The following is a 24,957-nucleotide window of genomic DNA, read 5'->3' as shown; positions in this document are numbered from 1 at the left end:
TGACTGTGGAATATAAAATCCCATAAAGCTAAATTCAGGGGCTTGTCAAAAACAGAAGGTCATGTTACTCTGCAAGCGCACATAGCCTGTGAGTTTAACAACCTGCTATTTCAGGAAATACCATATAAATTTTCCCTGAAACTCAATTGCTGCTAGTGTAGCTTGGATTTTGTTGCCAAAGACACTGCTTGCTATGACAATTATCTTGATTTGTCAAACAATCCTGATAATGACATTGGAAGGAAAGGATAGAAGCAATAGTGAAGAATTATCAATTCATCCAGGGACTGAAAACTTTAAGTAAAAAGACCACTTCTCTTTTGCTCCAAAACAAAGAGATTGGGGAAGAGTCAGAGATCTTTTTGGTTTTGCTTTTCTCTTACCCAGTGCAGTCAATTGGCATATACACCTGAAAGGTGGGAATAAAATTCCTTTCTTCCTCACTAGCTTTTCTAACCTGTATTAACCCTCCACGTACTCCACTTCCTTAGCATAAGGGCACTCACCAGTATCAGCTACATTCCCTGTCCACCTCCCCCTGTTTGGCTAGAGGAAACTCCCTAATGGCAGCGTTAACCGCTTGCGACTCGGCTGCACAGGATTTGGAATTAGTTATGTTCTCTTGGATGCAGCAGCTTTCCAGCCATCCTTTTCCTGTAGGTTTTTTTAATCAGAATATTAAAAGGCAATGGAATTTGGGAAACATGTAATAAATCTCCATMAAACATGTACATCACCTCTCAAGGCTTCCTGAAATACATGCACGTAGAAATTCAGACATCTTAGCTAAACCATACAGCTGGCACAGCATAGGCATTTATGGAAAGGCAGAGCAAAGCAAYACACTGGAACCTTTTCTTGGCAAATACAGGCCAAATTTAAACGATTTCAGAAAGGGCTTAGTTAAATTTGGTAATTTGCCTCTGCCTAACACCCAAGCTCTACTGCACAGAAGAGAACGAAAGCTCCCGTCACTGTGAGCCTGCAGTGGAGGAGGGGCGCAGAAAAGACCGTGTTAAAAAATAAAGGAGGGGAAGTGTTAAAAATGCTTCCACTCTCGGCAGCGCCCGGCCCCGCTCATTGGCTCGGGGAGCTGTTGCTACACAGACAAACTCTGCCTGCTCCTATGGCAAGTAGTAAAATGCACTCGCTAACACGCTGCTGCAAATGCTCTCTCTGTTAAAGTAACAGTATTGCAAGCTCCACAGAGCCAGAATTACAACTGTGTCCTCCCCTCGGTTAAGAGGAAAGGCAACGAGCGTGCCAGAGCTTGTACAACTCCATGAAATTCAGATTTATCTGTGTATGAGCAAAAAACCTTAGTAAACTGAGTATTCAGACCTGCTTTGAGAAGCCCTGCAAAGTTCTAGCAGTTGCTGAAGCAACCGAGTAACATGCTTCAAAATCCTGCTCATGTATTGTCTGATAAAAAAAGCCTTTTAAAACTGAATGGTTGCTGCAAAAGAAATTAAAATAAGAGGCAAAAAGACCAAGGTGAGTCAGTATCAAAATGTACTGAACTGAAAACTAAAAGCAAACGAAAATATAAATCACAAGCCTACAGTTAGAATACCTTTGAACGTGCCTTTCTGAACACACAAAAAATGTTTCCCCTTGTGCATGATCTGTGTATTTAAATGAGCACTTACAAGACTGAACCTGAGGGTTTTTCCACTTTTTCTTCTCCTTGGAAGTCAAGGATATACCGTAGTCCAGTGAAAAGTGATGCAAAAGTGCCTGCTGCTTAAGATATGAAATGGAAAAGCTAACACRCTTCCTCTTCCGCTCCTGTTCTCGCACATGTCAGTGTTGAATTTGCAACAACAACAAAAAAAAGATTAAAAAAGAATCAAGTTTATGGTCTGAGAATGGCTATGTCTGAACAAGCCTTGAGGGAGCTGTGGGATTCACTAATATGCTTTGATCATAAAAAAAAGAAATAAAGTGAATGATCTCAAATAATGAGACAAACTGCTGGAAAAAATCCTCCCAGCAAATTACAAAGGGAAAATTAATAAGGATGTCTGAATAATGGAGGCACATCAATAGTGCAATTGAAATAGCTTTATGTGCCATCTTCAAAAGCAGCATTAAACGTGAGCAAGACCCTGCATTCAGATTTCAGCATCAAGTGAGACTTAAACCTCCAGAACTGAAGGCTAATGCACTTGTGGTGAATGGGAAAATTCTTCCCACAATTTCCCTCACCTAAGCCAGAAACAAAGAGCAATCGGCCAACCAAGACACAATCCCTTGGCCTCTGTGGTCAGTGTAGAATATATCAAATATATGTAAAAGTACATAAATGCACTCTTTGGCTTTGGCAAAAAAACACTTAGAACTAAAAATATTTACTTTATAATTTCATCTGTAAATAACCACAATGCTTTGAGTAAGCTAAATTCTACAGTTTTTGCCTAATGCAAAATAGTCAACAATTTTATTTCCTTGGAAGATGTACCTGGATACAAAGCATGATTTGAACTCCAGCACTGCTTAAAAATGAAAGGGCGGTGACCTGCTGGAACAGCAAAGCCCGGAGGAGATGGGCTGTAACCCTCGTGCTTCCTCACGCAGCCGGAGCAGAGCCAAGGAATGCGGCCGGCCCCGCCACTTCCGTGCTGCCAGGTGGCCACGAGCACCCRGAGCGGCTCCCGCACACCAGGAAACGCAGGCGCTTCCCAAGGCCCTGCTAGAAATATGAGAGAACACAGGTCAGTGATACTGCGTTTCCACAACGCAGGGAACAACTGAATTTGGGCAATGCCTGAAATTCCCTGCTCGCATAACAACATTCTTCATGTTTAATCACATTAGCATTTCTTCACATTATTTATTTTGGATGAGGATTCCATAAGCAAGGAATTGCTTTAGAAGATAGATACATGCACAATCAGCTTTCCTACTGTTTGGACCAACTAACTTTATCTCATTTCCAGTCCGGGCTATAATGTCTTAGACCAGGGTTTGTCTAGATAAGGAACACCGTGAATTAAATTGTCTTTTATATTTTTTTAAATGTCAACAACACTTTTAGTTGAAGAGTTTAAAAAGAGTTCAGAGCACAGTCACACCCTGTCATTTAGGTTGCTGATAAGAGCCCTGGGGCTTGGGGGTGAGAGGGAAAAGAAAATAGGGCAGAACTAAAAGAGAAAGGGATATTTCTTAGAGGGAAATAAAATACCTATTTTGAAGGTATCCTGCTTCACTTTTGTCACTCACAAATAGTTGACATTCACAGTAACTCACATATAAAAATGAACCCCCAACTGCCTTAGAAAGCAGAAAAGCAAGCACTCATCTTGAATTCAAAGGCATTTACGAGACGCAGGCTGCTTTAAGAAAGGCCCATCTTGACTGCAGCAGTCAAGTTCACTGCTTTGTACACAGTCTAGGCAGTTAGTACAATGTTTGGCCTCATAAAAACCTACTTTCCACAAAAAAAAACTCTCCCATCAGCTGCTTGCTGAGACTTTTTGCCTTGTCGATTTTGAATTTTCCAATGTAAAGCCTGTTTTAGCTTGTGGCTCCTGATAGCGAAAATTGTTAAACAACTGCTCTGTAATTTCTTAGTACAAACTGCAAGAAAAACAAATAGGTTACCCAATTAAACATTAACTTTAGGAAGGACTTCTGTGTATTTTGAACTGCTGTAATCAACTGACAAGTGCCTTAGCTTAATACCTACCAACCTGTATTAACATCTGCATTGAAAATATGCAGATTTTAAGTTAATTCAAATTACTTTGCAGTTAGGCTGCAGAGATGCAGAYTGTATATGGCCCATTCAAAGAAACTAAAAAAGTAATTCTGAAGGGGAACATATTTTCAGCTCATTTGAGAGCAACATAAGACAAATAGTTCTCAAGAAAGTGTTTTTTTTCTTCTCAGTTAAGTAGCATAATTGGTAAAGCAYTGAAAACTTCACAAATCCAAGCTCCAGACCTTCATTCTACCACGCAGCCCCCTTTTCTACCTTCTCGCTAAATCAACTCACACATGTGTTCTTGATAGCCTACTCCTTTCTCTTCAAAGCAGGACACCACTTCTAAGCCTGTAACATCTTTATATTTCCTTTTCTTCATTTTTTAAAGTAGAACCCCCCTCACCCACCGAGAAAAAAACTTTTGTTTTTAAAGACAATATGCTTCAAGAACACTAGCAAGCAACCAGTCTCCCCTTTTTATAAATGATCATTAAGTGTGTGTGTGTGTGTGTGTGTGTATATATATATATATATATAAATATTCAGAGAACAGCTTATCTACCATAGAAGATGGATTCCGTAGCACATCACTACGGAAAGCAGCTGCAACATTCAATTAGCTATATGGGCAGTTTGATAACCTCAACAACAGATCACGTGGGAGTCCTTTACAGTGAGGATGCAGAAGCGGCCAAATCAGAGCAACTGGTGCAAGTTCCAAGCGTGAACATTCTTGTTCAGACACCTCCAAGAGAACAGTCTCCCCCCACCTCGCATCTCTGACAGCGAGAGATGCTGCAGCAGGCAGAAGGCTGCTCTGTTCCTATTGCCCTCGCAGGCTGTGGTAGGAACACACTCACATTGGCAGGGAGTCCACGTTGCTGACAGGGAGGTCCCACCTTGTCCTCACTTCAGCTCTGCTTTCCTGCTGCCTGAAGACTTGCACACAGTGGCAGATAATATTATTTTTTCCTATATTTACTCCTCTTCACTTGTTCTGTTACTATTAACATCTCACTTAATACAGTGAAACACAACAAGCCAAATRAGAGAACAACTAAGTCTGATTCTATTACCTTCTGTTTGCATTTTGGAAGTTAAACAATATATGTCCTGAGGCTAGAGAGATAAAGATGGTTGGGGAGAAAGTATCAGATTTGTTAAAGGATATCATTTGGTAAAAGCAAACTGCTAATGCGTGCTTTTGAACTGAGGAGCTGAGAAACACGAATACCATACTCATGTTATAGATCTTGGGTTAATTTTCCAGAGAAACTTTTCAAACACTAAATGTTCTTTGTAAAAAATATGAGAAAACAAACACCCTCCTCCCCCCCCCCAAAACCCCACCTTTAGACAGAAAGATAGTCTGAAATACTGTCAAATTTGTTAAAGCATCAACTGAATAGGCAAATTCCTTTATAGGGACAAAAATGGCACATGAAAAGTTCATCATCTGCTGGCTCAGTAATATTGGATCAAAACTACTAAAAGAAAAGGCAAACCACAGACACAAAATAGAGGGCATACAGCATGGTTTTGAAGTTATAAAACCTTCCATGCCAGGGAACAGAGACTCCTTTGAAGGTATCTGGTTGGTAGAAAAGAAAATCCTTTGGCTTCTTTCCTCACAAATAAATCACTTGGTGTAACCTACCCACTGGCAAGTTGAGCTTGCAGTTATGCCAGGCCCTGAAATCACTCTGCATCCAATAGAGCATTCCTATTAAAGCACTACACAGGCTTAATGCAACTGTTTTTCCTTATCGATGTAGCAGCCAAGGAAGAAGAGATAGTGAAGGGCCRGGCAGAGCTGGGGGGAACGTGTGCGGGCAGGCAGTGGGGAGCAGCCCCAGCAGCAGCACGGGAAGCAAACTCAGCAAAATGCAATACGGACTACCCCTGTGGGTCACAAAGCCCATTTTTGTGCTTACTTCTTGTTGCTGTTACAAGCAGAGTGCCTGAGTGTCAGTGGGTGCAGGGGGTGTGCAGAGATCAGACAGYTGCATCTCTGCCTCCCTGCCCAAGTTCTGTCTGGCAAGCACCATCAAACCTGAGCAAAAASAGCACCAGAGAGACATACCTGCACCTTGTGTATCTGCCACCTTGGGCCAGGATCAGCTGCTTTGATGCTGCTCCCTGCCTCCTGACTTAYAACACACCAAAGTGCTCTTAGATACCTTACTGCACTTTTCTGTCTTGTCTTCCAAGGTAGCTTTTAGTTTATTCTTTCATGCTATACCTCAAATATCAAGTCCTGTGGAACAGGCTACGTGCCAACATGCCAAAAGTTTCTATAGAAAATGAGTAATGGGAATTTTAATATATTAACCTTGTCACAGTAAACCCTGGATTAAGTACATCACTACAGCAATAAGAGGTGTAAAACAAGAACCCTCCTCTTTACAGGCATCATCTACGCTYAGATTTTAGATATTCGCATTCAGAAAATACTTGGCTTTCAGTAAATAAAGCCAAAGTTCCTCTGCAGGGATTTTCAAGAATTCTGTACTAGATCTGAACCTGAGATTGCTTGTGTCTAGGGCAAATGGATTGAATCCAAAGATAGCATCAACATATAAGCAAACAAGAATGATTCTTCATTTTCCTCRGTAGTATCTCAAACATAACATAAAAACATGTCACTGACAAGGGCAGTCTTTTTAATGCAAGCTACAGTATCAACAGATCTTGCAGAGCACAAACGTTAACCATCATTAGAAAAAAACAGGGACTGTTTTTAACATTTGTTAAAGGTTGCTCTTAAAAAACAAACTAAACAACAAAAAGCCCAAACCTACACCTTTAATAGAAGGTTTTTAAGCAGTTACACAGAAATACCACTTGTCAGCCCAATCTTGGAAAGGGAAGGTGCAATGTAACATGAGGTATTCAACCACTTCCGTGGTTAAAACTTACCTCCATTTACTTGCATTAAACACAGRCTAGAAATATATATATGCTCTTTATTATATCTCTGCAGACAAATATCTAYTCCTTTTAGTATAACTACCCATTCCTTTAAAGACAGTATCATCATCATAAGCAGTTGGATACTTTTCTCTTTTTAAAGTTGATTTACATGTCCAGGGCAGGGACAAAACACAGCATTGCTACAATTAGTTATCTACCAGTAGCTAATTAAGTATCCTAAACCATCCTAAATTGCTGATCTGTATTAAAAAAAGGCAATCAGGCTTTTATTCAACAATAAAYATGGGCTTTAAAAAAGAGCTCTCACTGGGGCTTTAGCTTAATGTATTCTATCTGTTTCCAAGGAAATAAAACTACAGGCACTCAGCTACTGTGCTGAATGCACAAAAGTTTAAGTGACAAGTAACTCAGCAGCATGACCAAGCCCTCAAGAATTTATGTCCTAACGATCTGAACAGTATTTTCACTCTGCAATTTCAAAGGAAAGATATATACTACCATGCTACATTGCAGTAGAATGTCTGCAACTGCCAGGATAGAGCCAGCTTTCACTGCTCCAAGTTTTAGAAGCCTGCTGGCTTTCTCAGCCAGTTAGCCCACATTGAATTTTGCATTACTATTTGAGTACTGCTGTACACAGTAGCACAAGCCACATCCTCAGGTTTCCAGGACTKTCAGGGAGAATGTTTAATAAGCACTCTCCAACTATACAAGCTATTTTGGGATTATGGAAAATGGATGTTAATATACCTGCAATAGTGAAATGCTGGTATTAAAACACCAGCCGTCTTCAGCAAGGAGGTTGTTAGCGAGAGCTTCCACAGTTGTTCCTAAAACGTTAGGCTGCTCAAATAAATTTCAAAGGTGTTTCAYGCATCAAGCTGCCTGGGGAAGAGAAGGAGAGCGCATGCACAGGAAAGAGTGACATTACAAGAGGAGGAAGAGAAAACACAAAGCTATAATACAACAACGCTTTTTTTTTGGTTCGGTTTCAAGAAGCAACTGGGCTCTTTTTCCACTTTGTTTATCATCCTTGCTTGCTCATTGCATGCTCTCCCCCTTGCACTACACAGACTGAAAGGATGCAGACATTACTACCAAACCCACATCGGGAGCAAAAACAAAAAAAAACAAACAAAACAAACAAAAAGCAGGAAAGAACGGAGGTAGCAGCACCTTTCAGGTTATGATGCACTTAATATTAGACAATTAATATAGCTAAYATCAGATTGAGAAATATAAAACAGTAAGTGTAAGCATATTAGCTCACTGCTTTACGTGCACTCAAACCTAACAAATACAAAGCTTGCCAGAAGCAGCATTTTCCCTACAAAACGAGGTGAGCAGACTGCAACTCTGCAGAATCACCTAACTGTGAAAGAAAAGCAGCAGAACCGACTGGGTGATGAAACCTCCAGCAACACCAGCCTACATAGGTGCTAAATGATCCCTGAACACAGCTCTATTTAAAAAACCACAGTGTGAAGCAATGGCAGAACTGTTGGGATGAYACTGAATGCTACTTTGGTTTTCCCTTCCTTTTGCCCCACCAACCTTCTTTTGTGGGGCTGTGCACCACTCTGCTCCTCTGCCAGCTGTCTTCTGTCTGCAACACCCCAGCCGCAAAGACAAGTTTATGCAACTGGTGCCACCCTCTGGAAGAAACTATTATAGTCATTTATGTGACAGCTATTACAAAATAATAGGCCCTCCACTCAAGGCGTGCAGTACTGGAATGTATTATTGTTGACAGAGCATGCATTTCCAGCAAAACATTTCAAACTTTCAATATATGAAGAGCCTAACTGGACAAAATATTACAAACAACTGACTTCCAAGCACCTCAAGAGAAACCACGGAATGGTCAGGAAACAGAAAAAGCGTTAGAAGACAAAAGATGAAAGGAGAAAGAGAACAAAGTTACTAAATATCTACACTTGCAACACCCTCAAATACAACTGATGGTTAACTGAAAGAGACTTATGAAAAAAGATTGTGAAGTTTTAAGATGCTGAAATGTGCTGCCTTCCGCATTGTGAATATATGTAAAAATCCTTTTAAAAAAGCAGTATGGTATTTCTTCAGTCAGCCATTTTAATTATACAAGAAGTGATAATGATAAAGCAGCCTTGAATYTTAAGATATTCAACAGCTCTGAACAATCCAAGTAATTRGATTCCAGGAGAGCAGTGGCTGTAAGTAAAACAAGTCAATGATTTTACGTAAGCATCAATGCTCATCTATGYAAAAGTGCAAATTCCAAGTATACCACTGCATAACACCMTTTTGCCTTGTAAACTGATACGAGCAGAATAGAAATGTTCCTTGGCAAAATAATGATCAAGAGAGTTTAACTTACTGCTCCTTTTCCTTCTCCAGGTATTCTTCAAGAAAATCCATACAGGTTGAAACTTGTTGTAGGAACTTCGGTGAAGTCAGAAAGGCTTATGGCATTGCGTACTACCTTTATTCATTATTTTGATTTTGTGTTTTTTATGTATGTACTTCTTAATGTCTATCCAAGTATCCTCCCCCAAAATGTCTCAATTAAACCATATACTGCCATAAATAACATCATTAGATCTCTTCATGCTGAGATGCACATCTCTAGCAGTCAATAGYAGAATGGTTCCAGGACCACAGCTAGGGAAGCAAAGCATCAAAACTTGCAACCGAACAGGAATCCTTCTCAGGAAAAAGTAACTTGATGTACGAACGATACAGTAAAGCAAGGTACTTAAATACTACAACTCCTAGCCTCAGGGAAAGGAAGAACAGTGYCACAGTAATGAGTACAAAAGAACTTTGTTCAGAAAGTAGTATCATAGACCAAGGTATCCCAACAGGGCTCTGTTGTTGAAGTCTCTAAGACCAGCCTCTATTTTTATGTTTGGTTAAGAATATACAAGATTGAAACACTGCTAACATTAAAACAAACAAATCAAACCTGACACCCCACAACTGAGGAAAAACTTGAGAATGCAAATAGAGAAGAACAATTATACTTTGGGAAGAAYGCCTAATTCTTTTTCACCAACTTTCCATTCAAGTGATCATGTATTATAGGATAAAACAACTGCTGACCTGCATTCTAACAAATAGGAAATAGTCTTTGTGAACTTCTGTCCTCTCGTCTAAGCCCAGATGGATATCAGATTGCTTACTCCAGCCATGTATTCCTCACTCRTTGGAGGCCTCAGCCTTTTAAATCCTGAGGCAGCCAGCTACCATCCTTATTTCCTCGCAACAGCAGGCTGAGCAATAAGTGAGGAAGAGACAAACGACAGAGCTTCTCTTGGATCCTTGCAAGACAATGATTAATGTTGTGACATTTAGTTCTCAAGAGAAGTTATATTATAAAGGGTCCCAATCCTATAGTCCTCATGATTCAAGTATACTCAAGGATCTACACACATTCATGGGTACGTCACTGTCAATACTTGGCACTCTTGATTCAAAAAATATTTTCAATGAAGAATAAAAGAAACACCGATGTGCACAACGGTTCGTACCACACATCAACAAATACTCTAGAATTATGCTCTGCAACAAGTGATTAAAAATTGAGGAAAGGAAATGAAGGCAATGACAGACACTTCAAAGCACATACTGCATTGACAGAATCCCATGAACATGTCTTTTGCACTCAAAAAACTGCTTGAAAATTATTTGAAAAATACAGCTTAGATATTTTTGTTTCCATCAGATCTCTAGTACTATTTATTTGCTGATACTGTGTTTTCCAGGCTGAAAGATGTAGCTTCCAAAAAAAGTACCAAACAAATACATTCYTAGCAGTTAAACTGACAGAAAATATAATTTAAACACACTGCTAAATATATCTGCCTGCTATCAAAACATACCTTAACCAGCAATTTTTTTTTGCTAGATGTGGTTTCAAAGAGTGCGCTATAAAAATTCCAAGTAGAGGGAACACTACAACTTAGATTTCTTTGTACATATATATGTCCCAGAAAGTCAAGGAAGAGTAGAWAAGGGCAACAAGGTTTAATTATTTTGCAAATAAATGACAGTCATGGAATCTCTCAAATCTTATTGGGAAACCACTTTTCTCAATTGTTACTTTCACATACTCTGGAAATACATTACAAAATGTTCCATCTCATAGTGCTGGCATTATGGATACTGGATTTCCTCCRTTGGAAATTACACTTTTTCCTTCTATTACAGCTCCTAGAGACGTTACTTGGTTCTGACTTACAAAAATAAGCACACAGTGCTGTACCTGTGGTTCTGCTGAGGCACCAGAAGGGATGTCTGACAAGACTTCTGATTTCTGACTGCCTGAACTAGCTGTRCTTTCTCAGCCTTTAGTCTGTCTTCTTGGCCTGCAATCTTCTACAAAGAATTAATTAACAGGGAACTTCACTTAATTGACTTATTGTTCAACATGCTACAGAGGACCAACCCTCTCTACATCTAAAAAGGACAGATAATCTTCCACTAATCCTTACCTTCTGTCAGTCCAGAAAGAGAAAGAATTTATATCAAATAACTGTCTTGAAGAAGATCATATAGAAGTTTTATCATGCTTCAGCACATAAATGGCCAAGAAGTCAATACCTTCATGATACTATGTATTCCCTGATATTGCCATGACCCTCTGCAGCACATGTGCTGTATGAATAAAAAATATGACCTTGCATGTAAAAGTAGTATGCACCAACAAGCATGCAACACCAGCAATATTTGTTCTTAACGTTTATTAATGCATATACTGTATTAAAAAAAATTGGAGAATTTAGTTCTGTGAAGAAATAAAAAACTTAGGAAATATGCCTTTAATATTTACATATTTTCAAAAATTTCAGGTAAACTTTTAATGTGGGAAAAAAGCATTCTGAACAGTTGCAAATGAACTTTGGACGGGATCCTTATTACATTAAACCRAATACAGTTTACATCGTCTTACAGGTGCAACTGCCTGTCCTGCTCCATCAAGCCCACGCAGCACTAGGGCCCGAGAACACAGCAAGGTATCCCAATGTATTCCTCATTACATGATCAAATCCTCAAGAAGTTTTCAAAGGAGCAAGTCACATTTAAACAACATGTTTATAAAAACACATACCAAAAAAACAGTGAAAACTGTCAGACTGACATAATCAATTAGTATATAGCTTCTTAAAACCATGGCTTAATAGTCCTTTCCAACATTCTTCTCACCAGATCTTTTAACAACTGGAATTTTAAAAGACTTTTTTCCCCATAATTTCTTGAAAGAGGAAACAAACAACACTCCTGACAGGAACATAAGAAAGACTTATTGTTTTGCTCTCACTTTCCTTCTTGCATCCTTATGTTTCTTCCGGCATTCCTGAAAATATTTAAATTTCAAAACAATATTATGAGAAATATATAAATCATGTGTTTGTCTTTTAAATACATTTCTTTCATACACTAATTGCTCCTGTGCACTACAAAAGGCTCAATAACTTACCTGGTTGGACATCAAAACATGATGTTATATTCACTATTGCATTAAAAATTTAGATAAACCCCTGGTAGTAGCAAAGTTTCAAGCCTTTCTAAAACTCCTTGATTCAATCTTATTAAAAATTAAAWAAACAGTCCTATTCCCTTCCTCATGCTCACCTTTCTTTTCAGCTGCAATTAGCAAGAAACAAAAATTACAATACTTACCTCTAGCAATAAACTACGTCTGTCTTCCCAGGTCTCTCTTTCTTCGTTGAGGTTTACTGATCTACAGAATAATTTAGGGCCCTCTGCACAAGACAAAGAACAATTCAGTATGGTTTGGGATATGCTGTCCTTTACAGACCTCAGAAGTACAACTGGCAGCTGAGTCWCTGACAGACATGCATTTTCTGCACGCATATCCCTCTTCTGCCCCTATAATATGGCTTAATCATAAACAGGATTACACCCTGGCATCCAAACAAAAATGGAAAGAAGTGCATTTTTTCTTAAAATGATGAAATWTAAGTTGTAGCAAATCAGTCTCTGTCCACTATGAGCTCAGGAGCATGATTCTACAAATCTCCCAAGAAAATTTGTGCCTTCTCTGGATACAGAGCTCTATAAATCAGATATTTAGACTGAAAGATTATAGTAGAGGAACTGTTTTAGTTGCACAGTAACTTTTATATACACACACTCTCAGCATTTTTTGACTTGTCTCAGGAAACAAGCATTATTTATACGATAAATAACTAACAAAATGGCCTCATCAAAAGCAAATATATATTTAAACTATAAATGTCATATCTACAGAATCACTACACTCAAATATATCAAAATACATACAGGCATACAGGATCAAAAACTATACAGGCATATGAGTTCTAGAAAACATATTAAAACCTTTAAATACCAGAAGTATGGAAAAAAATAAGATCATATATATGCCTGAAAGCATCCAAAATGTCCAAAATAGCTTGCCAAATTATTTTTTTGTAAGGCTAAAAAAAAAATCCAAAAGCTACCTATTAAGGAATGATCTGGAAACAGGAGGGGAAAACAGCTTTACATTTATTATACCAGGAATGTACATAAATTCTGTTAGGATACACTACCACAATTCATAATATAGATAATGACAAGAATTGGTATTTTTAAGACCTCATCTATAMTTCAAACAGAAACCATTAACAACTAGGCAATTAGTTATCTTTAATAAATTTCGGTAGAGTGATGGAGAAAAAGAAAGTGTTATACCTCTTAATCGTTCATCATCTTTGGAGAAAAAGAAGAGCCTAGTGCTTCCTGCTGGTGGCAAAGATAAAAATCTAGGAAGAAAACAATTTCAATTTCTATTCATACAAAGTTGTAATGCTTCAGGGAAATATGCATTTAAGAACATGCATTTAAGAACAACATTACTCTGTATTACCCAGACTCTTGGCCAGAACAACTACCTAACTACATTATCATGCATTCAGCTGGAAACTCAGTTTTCATATTCAAYTTCATACCAGGTGTGGTAGAAGGATTTCTGACCAGGGTGTTCTGCAACGGCAAGGAATAGCTTCCTAATAAAAGGACTTATATTATTAAGAGGTATAGAAAAATCATGCTGGCTTTCCATGTGATGAGTTTCCAAGTATTTCCAYTGGAGTGATGCCATTAAAATCCTCCCAGTCTCAAACTACTGCAGTGTAGCAGACAATATTTACAAGTAAACTTACACTTCGTGGTCCTCTTCATCTTTCGATGCTTCCGGCTCTTCATCATCCTCAGAGCTGCTGTCTTGGAAACGTGGATCTTCTTGCCATGCAACTTTTACAGGTTTTATTGTTTCAATGACATAAGGCTCTGCAGTAATACCATCAGAAAAAAATATTAATCYCCTCTCTGAAAAGAAAAACTGCTACCTAAGAATGAAATGCCTAACTGGGAAGGGATATATTTAAACTGGACAGAATCCTCACATCAAATATTCCTCTGTGATCATCTGGACATAGGTATAAATTTAGTTTGCCATCTTATGTGTTACATATAAAACCTTTAAATCCACAACTGTCATCATCACAGCTTGGGGRAAAAAACAGTGAATCCTTTTGAAACTCACTGTTGGGGTCCAGAGTCCTGACCAGGTAACTATGCCCTAGTAAGTCATTTCTTACTGAACTGGGATAGCATCAGATATTCAGATTTTCAGCTTGCAGAAGATAAAAGCTTTTATTTTCCATTGTGAACTATCYTGATATAGAGTTCAAAAACTACACTCACAATGCCTTAGCCTAATCTTTGTGTATACAACCAAGCTAATTCTTTCTTTCTCTGACAATTAAGTGTAGTTACCAAGCCCAACAGTAAATAAAATATGAAAATCAAATACTTTCTAATTTCTCATACTTTGAAGAAAAATTAGAATATTCTGTTTAAAAAAAAAAAAAGCAAATGAACAAGCATTTGCAGTGGAACAGACAAAGCTGATGTTTTCCAAACAAGCCACAGTTGTGCTGAATAAAATGACAACAAAAGCACTTAATGGTTAAAATCTTACTTAGCAGTGAACTTTGGACTACATCTCCACTTACGTGTATGCCAAACTCCATATTGCAGTATCCAGAAGAAATATGAGCTCTTTTTATTTGTTAGCTTTGCACGTAACATCCTCTTATTTGCTATATTACTACTAAAGAAATTTCATGACTTGATTTGCTTCGTAATATTTTATTTAGGGCAGGATACTTTTTGTTACGTAGACCCAATAATATCAGATATAAACATACAATTAGGTACATACCAAAAAGTTTAGGATCTCCTGCTCTCCTTTAAGATCTTTTGCTCATAATACTACCTTATTTAGCGTATATTTTATTTATAAAATCTTGTTTTTTGTGTGAAGCCTGCTTTGTCCAATTTGAGAACTCCAATGTATGTCAATGTGTTTTCCAATCACCTTTCAAGAAACAATTAGATATTATCTCTTTCTGAAACCATTATGTCTTGCAAAATTATTAGGAACCAAACACAATTAACTATGATTTAGACTACAAAGGCCTTGGCAAGTATAAGATGAGATGATAATGATTTTGCTTAAGCACTGAGTACAGCCTATAAGAATTGCTAGGTTCTGAACTTGAAATATGCTCTATAACTCTACAGTGCTTGACAACTTTCTCAACAGATATTGTACTCTTAACTATGTTTTCCTGTTACCTTCTGTTACGGCTGACTCATCCACATCACTAAAGAAGGAAAATGTGAAACCACTAGACTCCTGAGCTGCGTTACTGCCAACATTAGGTCCCAAAGTCTGAGGCTCAAGTGAAGTGGATTCCTCTGCATCATCTTTGTCCCAGGGTATTTGCTCAGTTTTTTTTGCYTCACTTTTTGAAGATCCAAACAACTCCTTCAAGTTCACAGCAATATGATAATATGTTTCCTTAGACACTTCAGGTAGCTTCTCACTCTCTTCCCTCTTCTTCTTCCTTTTAGCTTTACTGAAATCAAATGGTTTAAGGTTAATGATGCAGCACGCATTTTTGAAAGAAAGGCTCCCTTTCTGTTAATACTGCTGTTTTATTGTCTTTCTGTTTGACAATGCATTTAAAGTTGCAATATTTATATTAGTGCCTTTCTAAATTGATCTGAACACATTATTGTGTAAWTTCACTTTGAAGTTTTTGCTTTGTTTGTTTTTGATGGCAGAGGGTGTGTGGGGTTWTTTTGTTTGTTTTGCTTTTTGTTTTCCTTTCCGAGTCACTGCAGGTTCAGGGCATAGGATAATCCAAAGTTCAAATGACCATAACTGCCTTTTAAGTTATGCTTCTGATCCATTTCTTTTCCCCTCATGTAAGTTATGCACTCTTTGAAGGTGAGAAGGGGAATATATAACAGTCAGGACACTTTATGAAAGGCAGCACCACTTTCACTCCATGATTAACAGTGTCCTGACTATTTCAGTGATGAGACAACCTTCACTCATTTCATGTATGACGGAAAATAATCTAACAAAGTTTGACACAGGTTTCTTTTCTTCTTGAGAGCTAATAGCTTATTTCCAAAAAACATGCATGTCAGGGACTTTCTAGTCATAATACTAAGATGCAATACTACCTCTCTTTTTCTGTAGCATTTGGTTTCCTTTCAAAAACCGCATGGTCCTGTCTTGTAGGATCATAGCGAAGGGYGTTAATATCTCTATGGGAAAAAGAAACAAAAAAGCATGAGACACTCTGAAATTCCACAAAGTTACTTTTAAGAATCACCTTATCCAACCACTATGCCCATCTCTAAAAACAGAGACTTTCAGCTAAAACAGTTTGAGGTTTAGATTGACCCTAACACTAATGCAGCAAAGCCCATGCTGTATTTTGCAATGCAAATAGAACCATTTAATGGTTAATGCATATATTAGCTACTGTAACTGTATCTACCCCGTATCCTTAATTTAGATTTTACAAAACATTGCATCTCAAACTCCTAAATTATCTCTGGGGCATCACACATAATTTTCACCTCTGTTTATTTTCATCTGCAAACCAGAGAAAACAATCGCCTTGTTAATAACTTCCTATGGAAGTTAACAAATGCTTAAGTGCTTTTTTGTTTAGGTATTCTAAATTTGTCTCTGCTGAGAGCAGAAATCTCTCTCACATACGCAAGGACTTATTAAAATACTGTTTCTCATACTTGAAAATCCAACCATACAAAAAAAACTGTGGCAAGCTCAAGTGGCCATCTAATCACTTCTTCCGTAAAACACTAAGTACTAGCAGCATAATATACTGGGACACTGAAGCTGATAAACTGAATTAAAGACTAACTTCCGGTGCACATGACAATAATATGCCTTTTCAGTAACTAACTGAAGAAAAATTTCAGTTGCATAACAGTGACAAAACACTGTCTTTCTAAAATTCCTTCTTTCCTGATAATGTATGATTCCTACTTGAATTTCTTAGCATTTGCAGCTGTTTTAGTTGGCTTAGAGTGTTCTACATTGATATTCAAGAGGTTTCCCAGTATTTGCAGATTTTTTTTCTTCTCTGCAGCCAGCTCTTCATCTTCTGCTTCCAGTATCTTTTTCTCTGAAAACAAAAAAACATAGTATTTACAATTTTTCCCTCACTATGACCTGTTCAGGCATGTAATATTTGATACATAATATCACCACAATAGCAAAGGGGTCATGTGGCTTCGCAGGTTTACTCTAAAGCTCCTGAGAGAGTTTCTTCCCTGCACTTCAGGATCTAATCTTTGATTAGAAGCAACAAGAACATCTACCTCAYATGAAAATCAGGCCATTAATTGTTCACTCCTCACATCATATAAGTCTGCAACCTCTCTGCCACTGAGGATGCTGCATGAAGGTGTGTTTAAGATCACACTGAACAGCAAAGGGACTAGTAAACCTAGGAGAAATTTGAATTTCAGAAATAAAATTTGAGTCTTGAAAGCTAGATCAACAATTCCATTTTTGGTAGAGAAAAAAATGAATTTTTTTTTTTTTTTTCCTTTTTCAGCTTTTCTGCCTTTTGCCATTTTAAGGTATTATTCCTCCCTGGGGTTGCTGCAACTTAAGTGGACTCCAAGGTAATTACAAAACAAACAGTTGAAGTAAAAATACATAGTTTTTGACTTCTTTCAAGTCATCATTTATCTTGTGAAAAATATGAATAAATACATTATAGTATCCTAGAAATATTCTATCTTATATTAAAAAATATTCAAATGTTGATTTATCAATCAAATAATGTCTCAATCAGCTAATACCTTGGCAATATACACATTTAAGAAAACATATCTATCACTATATACTAAGTACAGTCACAACAGGGTTTTATTTACTTATTTATTTTTCATTTAAACTACCAGGAGAGCAAAGGAGTTCACGAGTCATTTCAAACATCCAAAACTAAGGTTCTACAACACATCCCTATGACTGTGATTAACCAAGAAATAAGACCAGACTTACCACCTTCTTCTTCTTCACTGTCACTTTCAATGAATCGAGCATCCAAACGAAATCTTTCATCTGTGCCAAATCGTGATTGCAAATGCAAGAGCTAAAGAAAATTAAACAGATTAAGTTGCTGGAGAATTACTGTAATCACTGCAACATACTAATAACTTCTAGTCGTCTCCTACAAAGGTTTCTCCGTATTTAAAGACAACAAGATCACAGAATCCTTTCATTCCCATCCCCGCCGAAGTTTTTTCTCCCTGACCACCGTTTCCTTCTGTTGAAGCAAGGACTTCTGTTTTAAGCTTGTCAACATTTTCATATCCAGTAAGTATGCAAATCTGCATGTATCAGATGTGTCATTACAGAGACTCAGGAGAAAACTGTAAATCACATTAAACAGGTTCACTCACTTTTTCACCTGCTTTGCCTTCAAACTGAGGTTTAATTTTGAATCTCTCGTCATCTGTACCATCTTGCTCATCCTCACTGCTTTCAAATAGCTTTCCAGAAGTCTTAGGAGCACATTCCTGTTTGTTAAACAAAGAAAAGTTATGGAAAAGCAGCCACTCTTATGAATTTTAAAAAACAGTTATGCATTTTGTTAATCAGTTTTTCAATTTGTCTGAAAAACACACTTCTTCAAGCTCACTTATATAGGTTGTGCTTTACATCTTACTTTGTATATCTACCTTGTGTAATTTATAAAATAATTTACRTAATAAAGACACAAAAGCAAAACAAACACCGAAAAGCCATAGAATATACTGAAAGGAAGAATTAAAGATGTGATGATACAACAAGCTTTACTTTGGAAAAAGAAAAGTACTTATTTGTGCTTCAAACACAGTGGCAGAATCCTGAGGAGTCTGGTAAACWAGATCTTGATTAGTTAAGGTCTAGAGAGAATATCCCCCACAGCTTTTATGGACCTTAACATCATAATGTTAGATCACAAATTGACACCAATGCATATTCTTTGCCTAGTAGCAGGTAATATGGATTAACTACAATAATTCCTAATTTAACACTTTTTTTTCTTTCACATTAAAATAACGCACAGATGCAGTAGATGAACTTTCAGGTAAACATATAGGCAAAACTTGAATATTACCGAATTATCAAGCCAGTAACAAACCCAACTACTAYTAGGATTGCACAGATAGTTAGCTATTGCACAAGCAATTTAGCAGCACAGCACAGCATACTAGCAGGGTAATAAAATAGATTCTCTTAAACCTATGGGTCTCTCTCTACACTACTCCACTCTTTTTTTTCTTTAACTAGAAGCACTGAAATACAAAACTAACTACATGCAAGTCCTATAAYGAACACTTTCCTTTTTGAAGTTAACACACTATGAAATTAAGATCATAATTTTCTACAAATTCTAAGTTGGCCACTTTTATTAAATGCAGTTGTGCGAGAATATTTACAGTCAAAAAAATAGGCCAAATATTTAGCATTTACTTTTTTTGTCATGTTACTATGAAAAGCATTCTTTAGAATAAAAATCATATCCACACAGAACTGCCTCTAAAAATACTGKGCTACACTTACTTTTTCAAGCATATTTCCCAAAGTTGCATCTTTCTCAGATATCTCAGTTACTTCACATTCACTTTCAACATCTGAATCAAAAATGATGTGTTTTTGCACACTTGCTGGTTTGCTATCCTAAATAAAAATAAAATGGAAAAGTTAAACATACTAAATACTTTCTACAGTCATAAAGATGCAACTAAAAGACATTTTCACAGTACTCAAGGAATCTAACATCCCCGCTGCAAATCTACGGACATTCCAGAAATTAAGTATGCTGCAGTTTRCATATACTCTAAAATGATAAGTGACAATGTCATCAGAAATTCCAAAATATAATTCTTAGGTCTRAATTTATGACTAATTTCTTAATCTTTCATTTAATGTTCAGAGAAAAACAGAAACAAACAAAAAAAAAACCAAAAAGTAATTACCAGATTTGAGAGAGCTCCTTGAATGAGCTTCTTCTGTAATTCTCTCTCTTTTTGCCTCTCTTCTAGAGCTGCAAGCCTCCTCTCATTATCCTGCAATTGTTTCTTATTTGTATCAGGCTCCTTTGAAGAAGCAGCATGAATCCAAAGCTTCTTGCTTTCCAGAATACCTATCTTCCCATTCTCTTTGCTTACATCTCTTTTCTTGTTTTTTGAAAGCAATTTTGGACTCTTCAGTTGTCCTTTAATGTGTTTCCGGGACACAGGAGCATTATCGTCCATGCTACTGCTCTCATCCTCACTTTCACCAGCGCTAGGAACAGCGTCTCCACACTCTGACTCTTGGTCGTCTTGTTGAGAGTTCGCGTATTTGCCCGTTCCTTGCAAGCGTGGCCTGCAAATAGGCTGTGCMCTCTTACCTGCCAAGGTGGCAGCATTTGACAGTTCCTCGAGTTGGTCACAACCCACGTTTTGCTTCTGAGCACTGACTCCAAGCGAGTGCAATGGAGTGCTCTTTGATGCAGATGACTCTTCCCCAGAGCAAGAAAAAGAAGATTCAAAATCTAAGTTTCCTAAAGACTTCTTTTTCAAACCAGGGCTGTCCTTAGCTAGCTCTTTTTCACAAAGGGATCCCATTCCTCTGAAGGGTTGATACTTCAAACCTGAATTAGTTTGTTCCTTGGCACCTTCTTCAACAGCATTTTCCTCCCCCTCTAAAATGGCAGCAACTATATCATCTGGACAGATACATTTTTTAAATGCAGAGGGAATTTTAGAATGTTTTTTATTATATGTGACACTGCCCTTTGCATTTTCTTTAACGTTACACTCCCTAGGACTCTGCGTACCATCCGCATCGTCCACTGAAGTATCACTGTTTTCAGCAGCTAATGCTTTTAGGTCATCTAATGTAAGGTCCACACGGTAACAGTTTTGCATCATAGACTCATACACAGAACTTGTATTGGATTCCAATTCCTCAGACTCTAAATAAGAACTTTCACTGTCACTTGTCTTATCCGTATTCCTCACCGTGGTACTCTGGGAGGTAGGAATTTTAGCTTTTCTTTTCCCTTCTCCTCCTACATTTTCTTTTAAATTTTGTGTTTTCAGGGAAGAACCATTTACCAAAACACATGTCTTATTAGTTAATACTTCTTTCTCACTATTTTTCCTCAGCTTTCCCTGTTTACAATCTTCTAAACTTGTAGTTTTCCTCCTACTTAGCTCAGGAGATCTACTCACAGCAATTATTTCATCTGTATCTGCTGAATCATAACCATTGTCACATTCCATAGACTCTTTATCTCTGCTACTTGCTTTGACGACTTTCCTCAAAGAATSTGCATTGTGTAAAGACCAGTGAGTATTGTATTTTAGCTTAAAGTCATCCCCAACAATTTCTAAGTGGTCACTTTCGGCCTCAGCAATTATTTCAGTTTTCTGTCTTTCCATTTCTTTCTTCATCACTGCTCTGATTTCCTCTTCAGAATCAGAACTACTGTCAGAAACACCTRAACTTTTTTGAGACACACCTCTACAAACACTACTTTTATCTGACAGTAAATCTCTTCCTGATGTTTTACTGATTGATGGAAATAATTTAGGTAACTCATTGGATTGGGATGATCCTTGTGACAAGCTTATGTTTGTTGACTGCAACGGACACCCGGAGGGGAGACCTATTGTTCCATTCAGACCCTCACTGCCCAGCTGTCTCTTTTTTTTTGGCAACTTTGCTGTTACAGGGAACTCCCCCTGTCGCTTTTTGCTTATACTGTTATCTYGTCCTTCCAAACGCCAAGTGAGCTCGCTCACAGGCACTACAGGTGTCAAGTCTTGCTCCAGCTTTCTCAGGTTATGGCAGTATTTTGATGGGTCATATTTCACAACGTTGGTCTGAGTTAAGGAATAAAAACATTATTYTTTCAGGAAACAGTCTTTACAGATAGGCTAAATGAAAGCACCTTTTTTTAAGCTTTATGAGCCTAAACCTTTAATTAGTGATAGGCAACCCAAAGAAAATTATTCAAATCACACAAATTTAGTGCAAGACTTGCTTGGGGACTYAATAAATTAGACATGGCAGAATTAATAACAGGAAAGCTATAAAGAAAATGKTTCTTTTCTTCCCCCCGCCTCCCAAATGTAGAAATAAAGAAGTATACTACAGTACAGTTCTATGCCCTAGGAATAAGGAGAGGATATTTTATTTTTCTGTTGATTCTTAAGATGAAGAACAGGTAAGACTCTGCCAAATTTACCAACAACCCAATTCTGAAAGAAAAGAAAGTCAATAACGAATTAAAAAAGGGTGGAAGGGAGTGGAGAAGCATAGAGTGATAAACAAGTCACAACAAGCAGAAAAACAATCCTGAAATAAAAGTTAATACTCTTTTGTAACAGGAACACTAGTAAAGAACATTCCCCAACTAGTTTTTTTTTTAAATTTATATATTTTTGCACTGTATGACTTAGTCATACATTCCTTCTAAAAAACAAAAAAACACACAAAAAGACATGCACACAAAAAAAACCCCAACCAAACACCCAAACCCCGAATCACTAAACCTTATTCTACAACCTGCAAAAAAATAAAATAAAGAGTATTTGTGCTCTAGAAACACAATTTTTAATATAAACCTTCTGGTTTATGAATAATATATAYGGTATCACCATTCTTTTGCCCTTTCCCCCTCCCCATCAAAGCTGAAATYATCTATCACCTTCCAAAGTATTTTGTGCTCAGGAAATAATTTTCTAAGTGTTGTAATAAATATCTTTATCCTTTCCTAAACTTCAATGGCAGTTTTATTCACAGTCTTACTTCTGCAAACACATCTTGACTAACAGACAARTGTATTACACTCTAACAGCCCAGCAGGGGGAAGCAATAAGCTTGTACCCAATACTGCTTCTGTTTGGTTTCAATTCTCTGCACAGCTACCTCACCATACCTTATGACCCGGCACCTCTGTACCTGGTACTGCTTTCATGTGAAAATCTACAATTCCAGCCTCTTTCAGTGAGTCTACTAGGTTTCTTTTGTCATCTTTGTGTGGTTTTTCTTTCTGCGTCTTTGCTTCCTCTCTCTCCACGGCCAATCTGTCGAAAAGCACATCACATGTAATAAGTTGCATCTGTGTGACCAGCAGTGACCCTCTCCCACACACTGGTAACTGTTCACTTAATGGTATCAGATCACTTATGATTGTAATTAGACTATTTTTTTTTTTTTTTAGCAAAACAATAGATGTTGCATTAGGGTTTTCATCAATCTGCAACAGTGGTCCATCAGTATCATTAAAAAAAGCAAAAGAAAAAATTGAGAGTATTACATACGAAGAAAGTGCATCCAGAATGTTATAAAGATGAGGAAAAAACTGTAGCTATTAATAACAACAAACAATACACATTTAGTTCTTGATTATACCTGTGCAAAAAACTTTCTTTGGCCAGCTCAATCTGCAGCGTGCCCCCTTTCCATTTTGTTTTATTTAAAATTGACATGCCTGTAAGACCAGAAGACTGAAAATTAGCATTTTTATGTTTAAAAAAAAAGTTAATGTTGGACAGAACAAGCTAGCTTTTATGCTGGCTTGAATTTTATTTATGCTTGAAATTTCTTTAATATGATCTCACAACTCAACAGTCACAAGTCTACACATAAAAGGACAAAGATCTTAATCTGAAACAAGAAGCTAAACATCCCAAACAAACAAAAATACTTCAAAAGCATAATGCAAGTATGCTTGCYTTAGTTCAAATGGCAATCTGAAAGTTCATATTATATGGGCTGTAATGTTTCTACAGGAAGATAGGTTCTTCTCTACTTAAATTCTTGTATGTTAAATACAGAAGTATATAAACAGATCTGAGAACCACAAGAAAAATCTGTTATATTAAGAACTTAAGAATGTTAAGTATAATGGCTTTGTGCATTTAGTTGCTCTCAAATGGCCCTCTCCTTCCTCATGGCTTTCTTATTTCTAAATACTGCTAATTCCCTGACTTTTTGCTGCTGCAGATTATACACAGAGTTCTATAATCCTGCAATTAACTTTGCAATCCAACTATATCTGAATCCGTAAAACTTCTTTACTACAAGCACATTTTATATCAACCCTCCCTATGGGTTTTCTTTCATATAAAATATTATTAGTGACTTGATACATTTGTTAATGTTTTAAAATGCCTCAGAGAGCTGCTTAAAGTATCTGAAGCACAAGTGCTACCACTTTTCATAAAAGCAGCAAGCCAGCTCTGCCTCCTCCAATTAACTGATAAACCACCTGCTTCAATCTCAAAGTAGCTTTTTAATTTACTTAAATCTTCTTTCAAGTATTCTTAGTATGTAAGTTTCCATGAAAATTAGAGCTAAACCAAGTGAAATATATATAATAGCAGAAAGAAATTGCTGACTTCTACCTTGACTATTCTGTGGTGTGACAAAAAGATACATTATCAGTGATATAATTTGGCTCAGGACATAAGTTGCTAAAGAAAGTATAAAAGTTTACTTACATTTTTTAAAATCTGTTTCAGAAATGCTGACAGTGATATACGCAAAAGTTTTGGTAGGATTCCCTGCTCAAAATAAACATTCAGTTACCTTCCATATAATTTCAACGCATCCCTTAAAACTGCAATATAAACATTCTGGGGGAAGCAGGGGAAGCCAAAAACAAAGCTGTTACCCTGCTCATCTCTTCTGGTAATAACTTCTGTATCTAAAACATGTCCRAAGTTGCCAAATCTTTCTTCCAGTTCAGCCTTAGAAATTGTATGGCCAAGCCCTCCAACATATAACCGTTTTAAAACTTGTTTCTTCTCCATTTCAAACGRTCAAGCTGTTACATCTGTAAACTGTGCTGTTTTCCTGTAAAAAGATAATAATACAATCATCGTACCAAATTATAGGACAAAACATTCTGTAAGAATGCCCT

General features: G+C 37.2%; 1 protein-coding gene across 3 annotated transcripts in view; it reads right to left on the bottom strand.

The window, feature by feature from the left end:
* Window positions 1-11,434: 11,434 nt before the first annotated feature.
* Window positions 11,435-24,957, bottom strand: part of NOL8 (nucleolar protein 8) — a 13,932-nt gene continuing 409 nt past the window's right edge. The window contains exons 2-17 of one of the 3 annotated variants that reach the window (XM_026046084.1): window positions 24,709-24,890; window positions 24,536-24,598; window positions 23,445-23,523; window positions 22,969-23,116; window positions 22,220-22,288; window positions 20,015-21,904; window positions 19,599-19,715; window positions 18,452-18,568; window positions 18,051-18,141; window positions 17,025-17,163; window positions 16,190-16,273; window positions 15,290-15,573; window positions 13,810-13,936; window positions 13,340-13,410; window positions 12,305-12,387; window positions 11,435-11,978 (exon numbers count right to left, since the gene is read on the bottom strand). In XM_026046084.1, the coding sequence (XP_025901869.1) occupies window positions 11,925-11,978; window positions 12,305-12,387; window positions 13,340-13,410; window positions 13,810-13,936; window positions 15,290-15,573; window positions 16,190-16,273; window positions 17,025-17,163; window positions 18,051-18,141; window positions 18,452-18,568; window positions 19,599-19,715; window positions 20,015-21,904; window positions 22,220-22,288; window positions 22,969-23,116; window positions 23,445-23,523; window positions 24,536-24,598; window positions 24,709-24,847 (3,555 nt within the window). In that variant the 5' untranslated portion in view covers window positions 24,848-24,890 and the 3' untranslated portion in view covers window positions 11,435-11,924. Of the gene's footprint in view, window positions 11,979-12,304; window positions 12,388-13,339; window positions 13,411-13,809; window positions 13,937-15,289; window positions 15,574-16,189; window positions 16,274-17,024; window positions 17,164-18,050; window positions 18,142-18,451; window positions 18,569-19,598; window positions 19,716-20,014; window positions 21,905-22,219; window positions 22,289-22,968; window positions 23,117-23,444; window positions 23,524-24,535; window positions 24,599-24,708; window positions 24,891-24,957 lie in introns of those variants that run through there. The other 2 variants (XM_026046085.1, XM_026046086.1) reach the window with 2 other exon arrangements.

The sequence above is a fragment of the Nothoprocta perdicaria genome, unplaced genomic scaffold (assembly GCF_003342845.1).
Source record: "Nothoprocta perdicaria isolate Ctin4 unplaced genomic scaffold, notPer1 scaffold_42, whole genome shotgun sequence".
Taxonomy (NCBI): Eukaryota; Metazoa; Chordata; class Aves; order Tinamiformes; family Tinamidae; genus Nothoprocta; species Nothoprocta perdicaria.
The sequence above is the reverse complement of the archived record's forward strand: the minus strand, read 5'-3'. Positions and strand labels throughout refer to the sequence as shown.